Source organism: Notothenia coriiceps, unplaced genomic scaffold (genome assembly GCF_000735185.1).
Source record: "Notothenia coriiceps isolate Sejong01 unplaced genomic scaffold, NC01 NC01_scaffold00011854, whole genome shotgun sequence".
NCBI lineage: Eukaryota > Metazoa > Chordata > Actinopteri > Perciformes > Nototheniidae > Notothenia > Notothenia coriiceps.
In genome coordinates this window covers 541,078-554,513 of record NW_011344555.1, presented here as the reverse complement: position 1 = coordinate 554,513, position 13,436 = coordinate 541,078, and the positions used below count along the sequence as shown (strand labels likewise).

Here is a 13,436-nt window from a genome sequence, read left to right as displayed (position 1 = left end):
AGCAGCGTTCCCCTGTGGAACCCCACAACTCCTCCAGCTCTGTCACTTAGCACAGCAGCTCGGCGGTTTTGGTACCGGCTGTTGGTTGGATGTCTGCCCGGCCTGAAGATGCTGAAACCTACGCACCCCCGGCTGATGTACTATCGAACTGTCTGTACAAGGACCCAGGAAGTTGTGCTGCACAAAGGCTCCACAGGCCTGTGCTTCAACATTGTGGGTGAAGAAGACGGCTAGGGCATACTTGTTGTCCTTTCATCCTGGCCGGGAGGGCCTGTGACCTGGCGGAGACTGAGGAGAGGGATCAGATCTTATCGGGTGATCACCTCATCTCTGATTTTATACCCAGACACACAACCATTTTGAAAAGAGTCAAAGTGATATTTAATCCATCTAGATTTGGGAAATTTGGCTCATGTGTTATAAATGGTGGCTATTGGTTAAAAACCACGCCATAACCCTTCGGAAATTCAGCTTCTTAAGATAAGATAAGTAATAAGTATTTATATAAAGATATGCATTGTACAATTAAATTAAAAAGATATAAAAAACTTTCCAAAATGTAAACATCTCAATAGAATAAAATGCATTAGAAAAAAAAGAAGTGAAATTATACATGTGAATTCAAATGTACAGTAGCAAATATAAAGCAGGAATTCTATATACATAAGTATCTGAGGAATGGAATATTACATATTAGATTGCTAAATATTAGATTTAATTTAAATATTAGTTAAATTACACCAGCTCTTGCATCTAAATCATAGAAATCTAAAGGATTTCAAAAGGCACAAACTAATTATACCTAGCTTGAACTCGAAAGGTGTTCCTTCACATCAAGTACTGATCTACTTTTAAATGGTCCTTAAACTGTGTGTTTCCAGCATGTTTATTAAGACTGTAAAAGTCCTACTGCCTAGATTCTTTTTTGAGGCCAAACACGCACACCTGTACCCTGCAGCCTTTCTTGGTAATAAAGGTGAAGTGTGTTTGTGCTGGTTATGAGATTTTAATGCTAAACTTGTGAATGGTAGTTTACTTTTCAGCTCCAGATTTTGGTTGTATTCTTCCATGACTGAAAAGTTTGGACCACGGCTTACAGTAAGGAAGACATTTAAACTATGATGGCAGTCACAGGCTGCGTAAACTAAACCACCATTCTCTTGCAGAACACCTCACTGGTGATTTAACTCAATGTCTAACTTTTCAGGTTTCTCTTTCAGCCGCCAGACCCCATGTGCCTCTTTATGTGCGTCGCTAAGTTCCTCGTACTATTTGTGTACTTTAAAAGCGGGCTCGGCATATTTACAATTTGCGAGCGATTTTTAAAGTGGACTGTCTTTCTTGAAAAATCAAGTGTTGCCAAACGTTGATTTGTAGGTATTTTCGGTGCGCTGTGTTTCTCTTTCTCCTCGCTCCATGTGTGTTGATAACTGGCTCTGGCCTGCCGTGAGCGAAGCAAAGATCGTCTCTGCTTGATGCTGACAGGATGAGGGGGGGATATTATTATGCATTAATCGTTTTTTTACCGATGCAAAGACGCTACAATCGAGCATCGCGTGAGGTTCAACCCAAACTGTAGCCGATTTCACCGTCTTTCAACCGGTGCACTCGCATCTGAAACGTTATGGCCGGCACGATGTGAACGGTGGAAATCTTAACATCCCTAGTGCTGCGTTTCATAGAGGGTGCTCACCATTTAGGGTTTTCCATAATGTACCGGTCGCTACAGTCGAATTTTCTACTTGCAACATCCCCACGCACACACACCGCGACTGTTACAATGGAAGGCTCGATTAGACAGCTCACGGCTATAGGTGTAGCTGGAGGTAATAGTGCTATTTATAGGTGTGTGTGGACCTTACATTTAGGGGGGTCCGGGGGGTTAATGCTCCCTCTGGAGAATTTATTTTTAAATATTGAGTTAAAAGATCAATCTGGTGCACTTGAAAGCAACAGAAGAGGATCTATGGATACATCTCTCAACACCCATATGGAAAACAGAACTGTAAATAGATTTACTTTTTCTTTAGGACATTTACAATCACCCTCTTCAACTATCTTTTTTTACTTGTCATTATAGTATTCATACTGTTTTTCATTTATCCTTATTTTTTATAACTATAATGTCATATAACGTGTGCCTCGGAATAATGTTTCAATTAATGGTGACAAAACTGTTGAGACCCACGAGATAACACTGGAGAGAGTCCTTTAGCTCACTGAGCCTCTTCAGTCTGACAGGAGAGGCTCTCCTCCACTTTGTTGTTGGAACAAAACCTCTTTCATATCCGTTGGCTTACCTTGCTACACCAGAAGCTAACAAGAACGGTCTCCGGTATCTGGGTGCGCGCTCATCTCTCTCTCTCTCGCGCACACAAAAGGCTCGTTCTACACACACACACAGAGCCCAGCTTTAATGAAACACAGAGACCCAGACGTAATAGTACTGTACTGCTATTCATACTATTTTTCAATCATACTCTTTTTCGAATCTATGATGATTTTTTGTTTTAATCTTTTTGTTTTTCTTTTTATAACACTCTCTTTTCTCCCTGGGTCTCTCGCTCCCCCCTTTCATGCCTCTGCGCCCCAGGGGGGCGCGCCCCCGCTTTGGGGAAAACAAAAAAACCAATTGCTCTACGCTGCAGGTTAACTCTGGTGTTAGCGAGGCTTGGCTAATGTAAACAAGACGAGATTACGTCCAAAACATGTCTGGCCATTGTTTCTTGATAGCAAGTTTTCTGTGGCGTCGCTGCCGATTTGACGTCGAGCAAATGGCAGCAAATTCTGTATCCGGCTCGTTGTACCCCTGTTTTTTAAAAAGATTTGGCGTACGAGGAATAAGAGAGGAGGGTCTTACTTCCTGACGCTGCGTGAGTTCCCGCCGACGCTACCGGGGACACTTATTTATGTATATAAAGACCATCACAAAGTGCATTTGCATGATAGGTCCCCTCTTAATGTATATTTTCTTGGTTGTTGACGTGGTTGGTGAGAATGGAACTTGATAGTATATATTTACTTGTGTGCGCAAGGTGACACGCATTGCAGACCGCAAGTTACCGCAAGTTTTCCTTGACTTTCTAATGCTTCTATTCCATTTATTGCCGACGGGTTCAAGGCATTGGCTACAGAACAAAAAGTGCAATTTCTCCCACTAGTTCAAGCCATACCATACTGTAATGTATCGTATTGAATGTGTGTGTGTGTATACAGGGGCGCCGGTTTTACCGACAGGCAAGTGCTTGCGACCAGAAAGGGGCCCCAATAAGGAGATTAATCCAATCCAACTTTTATTTATATAAGCACTTTTAAAAAGCCTCCAGACCAAAGTGCTGTACAGAGGGATACATAAATATAAAATTCACACAGCTCAGCTCAAAACATTAAATTAATCAATTTAAAATAAAAGATACAAACACAACAAACCAGAATAAATGTAACAATTTAAAAAAAGAAAAGAAAAGAAGAAGGGGGATCTTACTGGCATTGATCCGGACCTATTGACTTTGTATAAAATTCACAAGTGGACCTTTACAAAAGGTTTGAGTACCCCTGCCCTAGTCCATGCGTTTGTCACCGCCGCTTGGACTACTGCAATGGTGTCCTGTTTGGGGTTCCCAACAAAACCCTGGACAGGCTCCAGTATGTCCAAAACTGTGATGCTATGGGTACTCACCAATACAAAGCCGTGGCAGCACATCATTCCCACCCTCATCCACTGGTTGCCGGTCAAGTCCCGCATATCATACAAAATCCTCCTCCTTACCTACAAGTCCCTCCATGCCCATGCCCCCCAGTACCTATCGGACATCCTTCACCCACATGCCCCATCCTGCGGTCTTCAGACTCTGGCCTGCTTACCACCCCCCGCACCAAACTGCAAACCTTCGGGGACAGAGCCTTCAGTGTGGCAGCCCCCCCCTCTGGAACGCTCTCCCTGCTGAGATCCGCAACATCCCCACGCCCTCAAGACCCATCTGTTTACTAAGGCCTTTGGCCCCTAATCTATTTGTTGTTTTGTCTGTCTGATTGGTTGTCTGACTGCCTTTTGCTTTGTTATGTTTGTTTTTGCCCTATTCTTCTTTGTTAAGCGACCTTGGGTCTCATGAAAGGCGCTATATAAATCCAAGATATTATTATTATTAAAGCACCGCCTCTGGCGGTCAGTAGGGGCGAAATAGAACCCATTGCTTTTTTGTCGAGGGAACCTGAGCACAGCTTACTTCCGGGTTTTAGGACGCGTCACTGCACCACTAAGTTGATGCGATTTGATTGGATTGTGAGGCAAGGGAAGCCAGCCGCCTCTGGCTTCCCTTGGCATGGCTCTGACTAATCACAGGTTGGCAGGGGCATGACATGAGGCTTGTCTGATTGGTCAATCCCTCAATTTTTTTTCACCAAGGTAAGCCAATTTCGGCTGGCCTCCTCTCGCAACAGTGAGTGCAATCTACTGTTTCACCATAACATATAGAGGGGCGCTGTTTCACTCTTTGTAAAATACTCAATGAGAATGGGGGAGAGACGGGCCGGCAGCAACACACAGCAAAGAAGAATTTCCTAAACTAAACGAAGTGTTTTTATTTATTTATTAAAATTATAGCTACAATCCGAAAAAACAGGGGAAGCCTGGCTTCCCTTGGCCTCCAGGAGACAAAGCCACTGGTTCTGAAAACATATTTTTTAAACATTTTTAACATTTTCAACATTCTTATATGCTCCCGGCAACACACATTAACTTTGCCTCCTTATTACACTCACCCCTACTTTAGTGGGAACAATGAGTCTGCGTCTTTGATGCACACAGGAATAAACGCATATCATCCTCTAGCTGCAGCCTTGACCGGCACTTGCTTTTGATCAAAGTCAATGCGGAAAACCCGCACTCACACAGGTAGGTGGAGGTGAATGGAATGAGCACTTTTACAGCCTTTTTGGCAAGGTGGAGGAACTCGGTCTCTACAGACAGCCAAAAGTGTGCAAGTGTCACTTTACTCGTCTTTTTCTCGTAATTGTTTTCTCATGCTGCGCCTCCCCTGAAGCTCTCTGGCGCCCCCCCGGGGAGGCTCGCCTCACACCGCTGCTATAGACTATAGTGTATGTGTTAGGTCCAAACATACAGTCACACGTTTTGACCTGTGTGATTAGAAAATAGTCGTGGCCCAAATCAGTCAGTGGATCAACAGGAAATATATCAGTAACACATTTACAATTAATATTTCAGTCAGTCAGAATCGTCCCGTTTCTAGCTTCTCATATGCTATTCAAATTATGTTCTTTTGAATATTCTAGCAAAGATCCAGACTGATGGCAAACTGTGGTGGTGATCCAGTCTGTGAACAGGTTGGGCGAGATGTCCCTGTGTTTCATCAGGCTGTTCCATCTGAATGACAAACCTGTGACAGTCAGCATTTGCATTCAGTAGGTTAAAACAACAAAAGATCAGACCAACTAATGAGAAGAGAACTTTGTGTTTTAATGCATCGCACAACTTCAAAAATGTAATAAATATGAAATGTAATAAAGATTTGATTGGTTTGGTGTTGCAGCAGTGTGTTCATTGTGTTGCAGGTAATCATACTATGTCCAAGAAAACAGAAAGACCACCATAATATTCCTGTGATTTGTCCCTTTTGTTCACACAGGTAAATGGGATTGACCTCCGAGGAGCCACTCATGAACAAGCAGCAGCAGCTCTGAAAGGGGCGGGGCAGGTGGTCACCATCTTCGCCCAGTACAGACCAGAAGGTGAGTCAGGACCAACAGGAGCACACACACACACACACACACACACACACACACACACACACACACACACACACACACACACACACACACACACACACACACACACACACACACACACACACACACACACACACACACACACACACACACACACACACACACACACACACACACACAATGGTGCTAAAGTCTCCTGTACCTGCTGAGTGATGTGGTTATTATCAAGCCAAGTCATGGATCACCTTTTATTGGTCATTTCAGTTTCCCTCTCATGGTAGATCATGTTCTCCTCTGGAGTGGATGTGAATCCTCTGCAGGTCTGATGAAGGATCCTTTTGATATTGAACACACAGTGCTTCTCTATGGGTTTGCCAATCATCTGTCACTTTGCCACAAGGCAAAATAATTAAACTTTCACTGCAGAAAGACAACACTGCATTTTGAAACTAAATAAAAAGACAAATAATACAATAGCCTCCAAGAATAATATGATTCCTACACACTATATATATAGGATTGTGCCCCTCGCGAACCGGCAAGAAAAATGTGGTTCATATGGATTTTATATTCAAAATGGATTCTTTTATTCTAACGTTTAGATTTAAAACAAATAAGACGCCATGTTTGAAAGACTTTCTTGTCCTCCAGGGTAGTTCTGCCTCCGTGTTGTGACAGCGTCAGCAATGGGAGGGGAGGAATATGTGTGAGCTCGGAGCAAGGCTAGTCTTCACTTGGTGCCAAGTTTGATGCTAGCTCGATAATTGATGTGTGCCTGAGCCCAGCTCTGTGCATGTCCCCAGTTTGTTGAAGCAGTAGTTTTGTAAGCATGAGTCTGTAGACTCAGAGTAATTGAGAGCCCCTAGCTCACTCCTCCAGCTCATGGCCTTGTTCCCGTCTGGAACTAACAACAGCTTTCTCTTCTTACCCATCAGACCTTGCTCTATGCTCCCCCCGACGGGCCCGCTCTCCTGTACCAGGTTCGTGCCCCTGGCCCCCGTGTCTGCTCTGACCTTTAGCATCATTCAATAGTGGAAGTCACTGAGTGAATGTGGGCATGGACAGACTGTTCACCCCTCTACACCAAGCGTTTGACCCTCTGAAGCAAACCTAACCCCCCCCCCCAAAAAAAATGCCCCTCCACCCTTTCTGACTCTTTTAAGTCTCTTGACTTTACCTTATGTACCGCTGCTCAAAGGTAGTGACCCTTCAGACACTGCTAGCAGTTATGTCTATGCCAGGGTTTTTATCTGCTTAGCGTAATGAGTGTAGCTGTAATTAATCAAAAACTAAAGACAGAACCCCTGTGTACTTCTAATATTAAATCCTTACCACATGTTTACATCACTTCCTTTGTAAAGAAACAACAAATGCTTTACAAGTTGTGAATTTCATCGTCCCTGTAAATGTTTCAGAAGAGAGAATTATTGGACAACTTTTCACTTAATATTGGATATATCTTTTTTTCAGAGTACGGGCGTTTTGAGGCCAAAATCCATGACCTGCGGGAACAGATGATGAACCACAGCATGAGCTCTGGGTCAGGGTCTCTGCGGACCAATCAAAAGAGGTCGCTTCATGTGAGGTTGGTCTTTTTAGGTATTCACCCTTATTTAGAAAGTTCAAGCTTCATTTAGATAAAAAAGGAGCCCATCCATTAAATCCCCAAATGTATTTTATGTGATACACTTCTTTATTCTAGGCTACATGGTAATATTAAAGAATACAGTCTTTTAAAAGGATTGTGTGAAAAACTGTGACAGGGAGTAAACTCAATAAATGACAATTGCACACATATATTATAAACCAGGTTTAAGGTCTGTGCCTGCAACACAAGAACATTTCCTATTATAGAACCCCCCCATGGACCAGCAGTCACTGTTCTCTCTGACCTGGTAAAGATATGCTTCCAGTTCCTCACTACCCAATTAGGAAAGGCCTCACACGGAGGAGTGGAGGAATTCAGTGCATGGCAATACTAACCCAGATGTCTTCCACTGGATAGGGCACTGTTTGACTATGAGAAGTCAAAGGACAACGGCCTCCCCAGCCAGGGGCTCAGCTTCAAGTATGGGGACATCCTCCATGTCATCAACGCCTCCGATGATGAATGGTGGCAGGCCCGCCGGGTCACCTCACATGGAGACAGTGAGGAAATGGGTGTCATCCCCAGCAAGAGACGGTAAGCACCGGATAGAAATCTGTCTCTGGTTGATGATTTTAAATGATTATATTGATTGTGCTAAAATAGGAACCCTTGCTAGTTAATGTGGTGACAATGACGCAAACCAAAGGGTAACCTTATTCCACACAGCTGTGCTCCGGTGGAGCCAGTACAAACATACAGGAATACATTTGATGCAAAGACATATAATACGACTTAAAACACCAACAATTCTGTTGTTCAATGTGGTGTCAGTGTGAGACTTTGTCCCAGCAGGGTGGAAAGGAAAGAGCGAGCAAGGCTAAAGACGGTGAAGTTCAACGCCAAGCCAGGCTCATTTGATTCCAAAGGGGTGAGTACCTTTATGAGAGCTGCACAGCGGCAATTCGTGTTCCCACATTGATGATAATTCATAGTGTCGCTCAGATATAACTTCATATGAAATCTTAACAGTGACCCTATAGCTTCCCGTGTAATCATTGCCAGATGTTGGTTCTGTTGTTCTGCCTGCACTACATGTCCATGCTTAAATCAGATAGATGATATAGATTTGATATACATTCAAACACTTCAGCCAGTTTCCTCTTTTGTTTGTGTAATTCATAAAAGAAAACATATTTCTAAATCCTCTTTATGGTTGTATTGTATGCTTATTTATTACAGGTAAATGAGTCAGTGTCTTTTTAAAACGGCTGTATTACCTCATTCACACCAACGCAACTCCAGTTCAAGCTCCGTGCTAGAGCTTTTCAGGTTCAGAACCGGTTCTTCGGTTTAGCTCCGGCTCTTTTCACACTGCCCAGAGTCCGACTGGTGCTGCGTCATTGCGTCATCCTTTGCGTCATGACGTAACCGTTTGCGTGCCTGCTTGATAAAGCCAAACCGCGCGGAAACCCCTCACAGCTGACACCGACAACAACAACAATGGCTGATTGTGCTCCAGCNTGGTGCTGCGACACAAAAATGGCCGATTGTGTTGAAGTGCTACGTACTGTAGTTTGGTTTTGCTCTGTCGAAACGAAATGGAAGAAATGGGACGACTTTACCACCAACTTTACAGCCGTTACATGCTACATTCGAAAACTGCTTTACAATCGTAATCATCAACTTCAACGTACGATTCCGGTTCCCCCTGACCCTGCCCCTGCCTCGACAGAAGCGTGATGTATGCGGTGCTTTTGCTCTAGCCGGACAATTTTTTGGAGCTTCAAACAAACCGGATTCCGGAGCTAAGAGGCTGCTCCGCTGCGTTGTGAAGAGGAAAACCCGGTGCTTTTCAAGCTCCAGCTCCGAACCGGCCCTGAAACACCGTTGGTGTGAATTAGGTATAAGAGAAGAAGCTTTATAAGAGTCGGCTTTTCTGCTTCAGTTCATTTTACAAATATCTGTGTTACTGTATCTTTTCACACATAGGCTACTGTATATAACTTTATTAAATAAGCAAATATATTCTATCAGTTTTTGACGTTACTACGTTTGAGCATGACTGTGCAAATATTACCCATCAGCAGCAGCAGCAGCAGCAGCAGCAGCAGCAGCCTTTTGTCTTCAAATGATGATTTCCACACACTATTTATTGTTTGAAGTTGAGTTCCATTCTTTCTTCCCATTAATGCATGTGTGTTTTATTTTCTATTGACAATCTTCTCTATGTCTAACCCCAAAAATGTTACTTCTCCCATGGCATGATTTCAACTCTTTCCTCACCTTGCTTTACTTTAAATGCATCTGATGCAACTGTGGCACAACAAAAAGTACTGGAGCAGATTAGAGTGATCATTATAGATAAGAGTTTCTCTCTTACAGTCCTGCTAGTTTCCTGATTTGGTTTCTGGACTGAAGATGTAATGCTCAAAATGAGTTTGACAGACTTCCCCCATCCGCTGGTCCTGTCAGCTGAAAGAATAGCCAAAATAAAAACAGAGTAAAGACACATTTCAACTTTGAATAGGTTTAAAAGAAAACTCATCATGGTTTCCAATTCAACAAGTTTCAATACAAAAATAGCATTTACTCTGGGCTACACAAAATGAATCTTTCCATAATGTTACAAATATCTAAAAATAAAAGATTCATTTATGTTATATTTATTCATTAGCTACCTTACAAATTCAGCATTGACATTATTTTGATTGGATCGTGGAGAAAGAGTTTTTAAGCTTCACTGTAACAGCTTCTTGACGTCCCACAGTCCGCAGCTGTTATTTGTCTGCATGAACGTGACCCTGTGACCATGCTTTCTCTCCTCTGACAGTCATTCAATGACAAACGTAAAAAGAATTTCATCTTTACACGAAAGTTCCCATTCTACAAGAACAAAGAGGGTGAGCAGGATGGCAGTGATTCTGACAGTAAGTAAGCTCACAGACAGACACACATGTAGAGCTTCCTCTCATCATCACTTCCTGTCCTTTGGGTCTCTTACTCTCTCTGTTGGACCCCACTCAGAGGCGTTCTGGCTCAGACTCTGGTCAGAGAGCAAGAGAGAAGCCAAATGTTCATTTTTTCGTGACAAGTGCCCATATGGTGATGTCATATATGAGTTAAATCTCAACCCGCCTACAGTATGTGTCATGATGTTGAGAGGGCCCCCTGCTGGCGGCTCAGTGTCGGTGCAGAGACAGATGCAACTCTTCTCACTCAGCTTACGTTGTGGCTCTCCTCCTTCCTCTCTCTCTTCTGTTGTGGCTCTCTGTGGACGGCCGGTAGGACATCCTGGGGATAGGTGATGATGGGTATGGGACAAAGACATTCAGTAAGTGGGTCTGGGAATGATTCCTTATCTCTGTTTACTGCGACCCCCCCCATGACAACACGTCACATTTCCTGTCTGTTCCTCTTGCCTGCTCTGTTGCATGCCGCCTCTGTGGGCCTCTCTTGCTCCTCAGTTTGCAGTGTAACTTCGATCAGTGGGGGGGCTGTTTCCACAAACTCAAGGTCTGGGAGGCCTCACTCAATGATGAATGTACTGGCCTCACAAAGTATATGTGCATGCTAAATAGACTATAAATAAATATATATCTATATATATATATATATGTATATGTGCATATATATATATATATATATATATATATATGTATATGTGCATGTTTGCATGCCACTGAAACAACTAAAGAAACAACTAACGTGGGTTTGTCTTTGCTGGTGTGTGAGCATGTCCGTTTAAAGCAACATTTGAAAGCTAATCACAACTACGTCTATTTTTGTTTTGTAGGTAATGTTTTAATGTATATTTTAGTTATCAAGGATACAGACATTTACTTTCATATTGATTCCTTTTTATTTTAATGTTACGTCTTTTGCAGCTCTTACTTTATACATAGTAAGATACCAGTTCCTAAATGGTTATTCTTCATACAATTCCTATACAGCATTTCTCCTTGTAACCTTATTGACTGCAATTGACAACATAATGACAGAGCTACAGAAACACACTTTTTCTACAAAAAAGATTGGCTGAATTTGTGTACAATGAAGTTACACAAACAGCAGTTAACTGTTCATAATCACGATAATAAGTCATATATCACATTGTATCGTGTTTCCTGAGCTCCTGCATGTAATCAATGGGGAAGTTGGAGCAGTGAGAGACACTACACTTAGTAGAAATGTGACTATTTATTTAGTTTCTTTCAGTTAATATGCTATTCATGTATTAAGCATGAGCTGTTTACCTGCAGTGTTATGTCCTCAGGGCCAGACAACCTGTGTGTAGGTCATCAGTAAGACAGACCAAACCTAATTGGGACATGTTCAGTGACAAATACGGCATGTTGTTTAGTTCAGTAATACGATTTTGTCTAAATATCATAATAACATGTTTCCCTATGAACTCCTTCCAGGGAGTCAAGAGGATGTGATTCTCTCATATGAACCTGTGATCCGGCAAGAAAGTAAGTAGTCATTTAAGTGTGTCATCAAAGCCAATGTATCTGAACATGTGACTCGGTATAGTAGTAATACTCTGAAACAGATCTGCACTCTGTCCCCACTCCTGGTAGAACATGAGAATGTGGGAAACATTCAAAGCTCATGAACAACCAAACTGAGGGAAGGGGGAGGTAGGTCTGAGAGATGTAGGGACATAGAGGGGGAGGGGGGGCATGCCCCGACCAGGAGGCTTAACTTAGTGAAAAGACAGCCACAATGAAAACACACAGTTAAGTTACTATGCTTTGCTTAATAATTGTGTTATATATATATCTATAGTTGTTGTGTTTCAATGTTGTATATACATTCGTGTTTAAACTTTGTTAGACAAATGTAGTCTTTCTTGTATAAGTGTAACTGTTACTGTAACTGTAGCCAGTTTCCAAACAGCACACTTTTACCCAGAAGACAGCACTAGAGAAAAGTTATGGTAGTCTGCTTTAAAAGCTTCTAAAGATATTGGTATATATAGTAGTATATTCAATTTAAATATAATAGATACTTAATTCTATAATGAACTGTTTGAAGTGAGCTTGTATCACTCATGGAGCTTTGTTCAGGAGCCAGAGCAGTGTCAGCAGGAATCACTATTCACACAAACAAGAACTAAAGCCTACAACTATGAAAAATACCCTTTATATGGTGTATTTTCATTCTTAAAAAAAGATCAACAATGCTTGAACGATGCTTTAAACGTTTTTGTTTTCTTCCAGTTAATTATGCCAGACCCGTCATCATCCTGGGACCGATGAAGGACAGAATCAACGATGACCTGATTTCAGAATTCCCGGACAAGTTTGGATCTTGTGTTCCACGTAAGCAATCAAGTAAAACGATAGTTATGTATTTAACTACGGTTCTATGAATACTGGATGACCGCCTGAGGCGGTGCTTTAGCACTGGATATCTTCCGTCTCGCGCATGCGTAGGTCGAATATTTATATCAACAAAGTCATGTGTGACCTCGTGTGACCCCGAATCTTCTTGCGGAAACACGAGATTCCGAGTGACCAAGAAACTCTGGCGGTCATCCAGTATTCATAGAACCGTAGTTGCATACGTAACTATCGTTCTAATTCATCCTTACTGACCGCCAGAGGCGGTGCTTTAGCACTGGATGACCTATACCAACAGAGTCACAAGGAAGTCTGAATACTCTCCCTATAAGGATGGCCTAGGCTGACTCTGCAGGAGGACCACACCCAGCGGGTGAGGGGCGGAAACATTCACCCTGTAGTATCTGGCGAATAAGCTCTGGGATGCCCATGTGGCCGCAGCACATATGTCCTTGCACCTTAGGGAGGAACGCTGTGTTCGGCCATAAGGTGACACCTGAGCCATCTGAGTTCCACCTCAGACACGAGCTGTTCACGGACAAGGCCTGAAGCTCGCTTACACGCTTTGCTGAGGTGATGGCAAGAAGGAAAGCAGTCTTAGCTGAGAGCCACTCCAGTTCTGCCTGTAACAAAGATTCAACAGGAGGCGAGCATAGGGCATCCAGCACCAAGGGCAGGTCCCATGTAGGGGCCCTTGGGATATTCGGGGGGCGAAGCCTCAGAGCTCCCCCTTAAAAAGAGGGATACCAACCTATGGC

The 13,436-nt window shown here is 42.8% G+C and overlaps 2 protein-coding genes across 4 annotated transcripts in view; both read left to right on the top strand.

Annotated features, from left to right (window-relative positions):
• LOC104947100 (disks large homolog 2-like) overlaps nucleotides 1-6,757 on the top strand; it is a gene marked incomplete at its 5' end in the record, with an annotated part of 13,804 nt that extends 7,047 nt beyond the window's left edge. The window contains 2 exons of the mRNA XM_010773059.1: nucleotides 5,646-5,748; nucleotides 6,681-6,757. Of these exons, the coding sequence (XP_010771361.1) occupies nucleotides 5,646-5,748; nucleotides 6,681-6,757 (180 nt within the window). The remainder of the gene's footprint in view (nucleotides 1-5,645; nucleotides 5,749-6,680) is intronic.
• LOC104947095 (disks large homolog 2-like) overlaps nucleotides 284-13,436 on the top strand; it is an 18,572-nt gene continuing 5,419 nt past the window's right edge. The window contains exons 1-9 of one of the 3 annotated variants that reach the window (XM_010773052.1): nucleotides 284-315; nucleotides 5,647-5,748; nucleotides 6,681-6,725; nucleotides 7,216-7,330; nucleotides 7,751-7,927; nucleotides 8,186-8,261; nucleotides 10,164-10,260; nucleotides 11,755-11,805; nucleotides 12,556-12,657. In XM_010773052.1, the coding sequence (XP_010771354.1) occupies nucleotides 7,260-7,330; nucleotides 7,751-7,927; nucleotides 8,186-8,261; nucleotides 10,164-10,260; nucleotides 11,755-11,805; nucleotides 12,556-12,657 (574 nt within the window). In that variant the 5' untranslated portion in view covers nucleotides 284-315; nucleotides 5,647-5,748; nucleotides 6,681-6,725; nucleotides 7,216-7,259. Of the gene's footprint in view, nucleotides 316-5,646; nucleotides 5,749-6,680; nucleotides 6,726-7,215; nucleotides 7,331-7,750; nucleotides 7,928-8,185; nucleotides 8,262-10,163; nucleotides 10,261-10,618; nucleotides 10,665-11,754; nucleotides 11,806-12,555; nucleotides 12,658-13,436 lie in introns of all 3 variants that reach the window. The other 2 variants (XM_010773054.1, XM_010773053.1) reach the window with 2 other exon arrangements.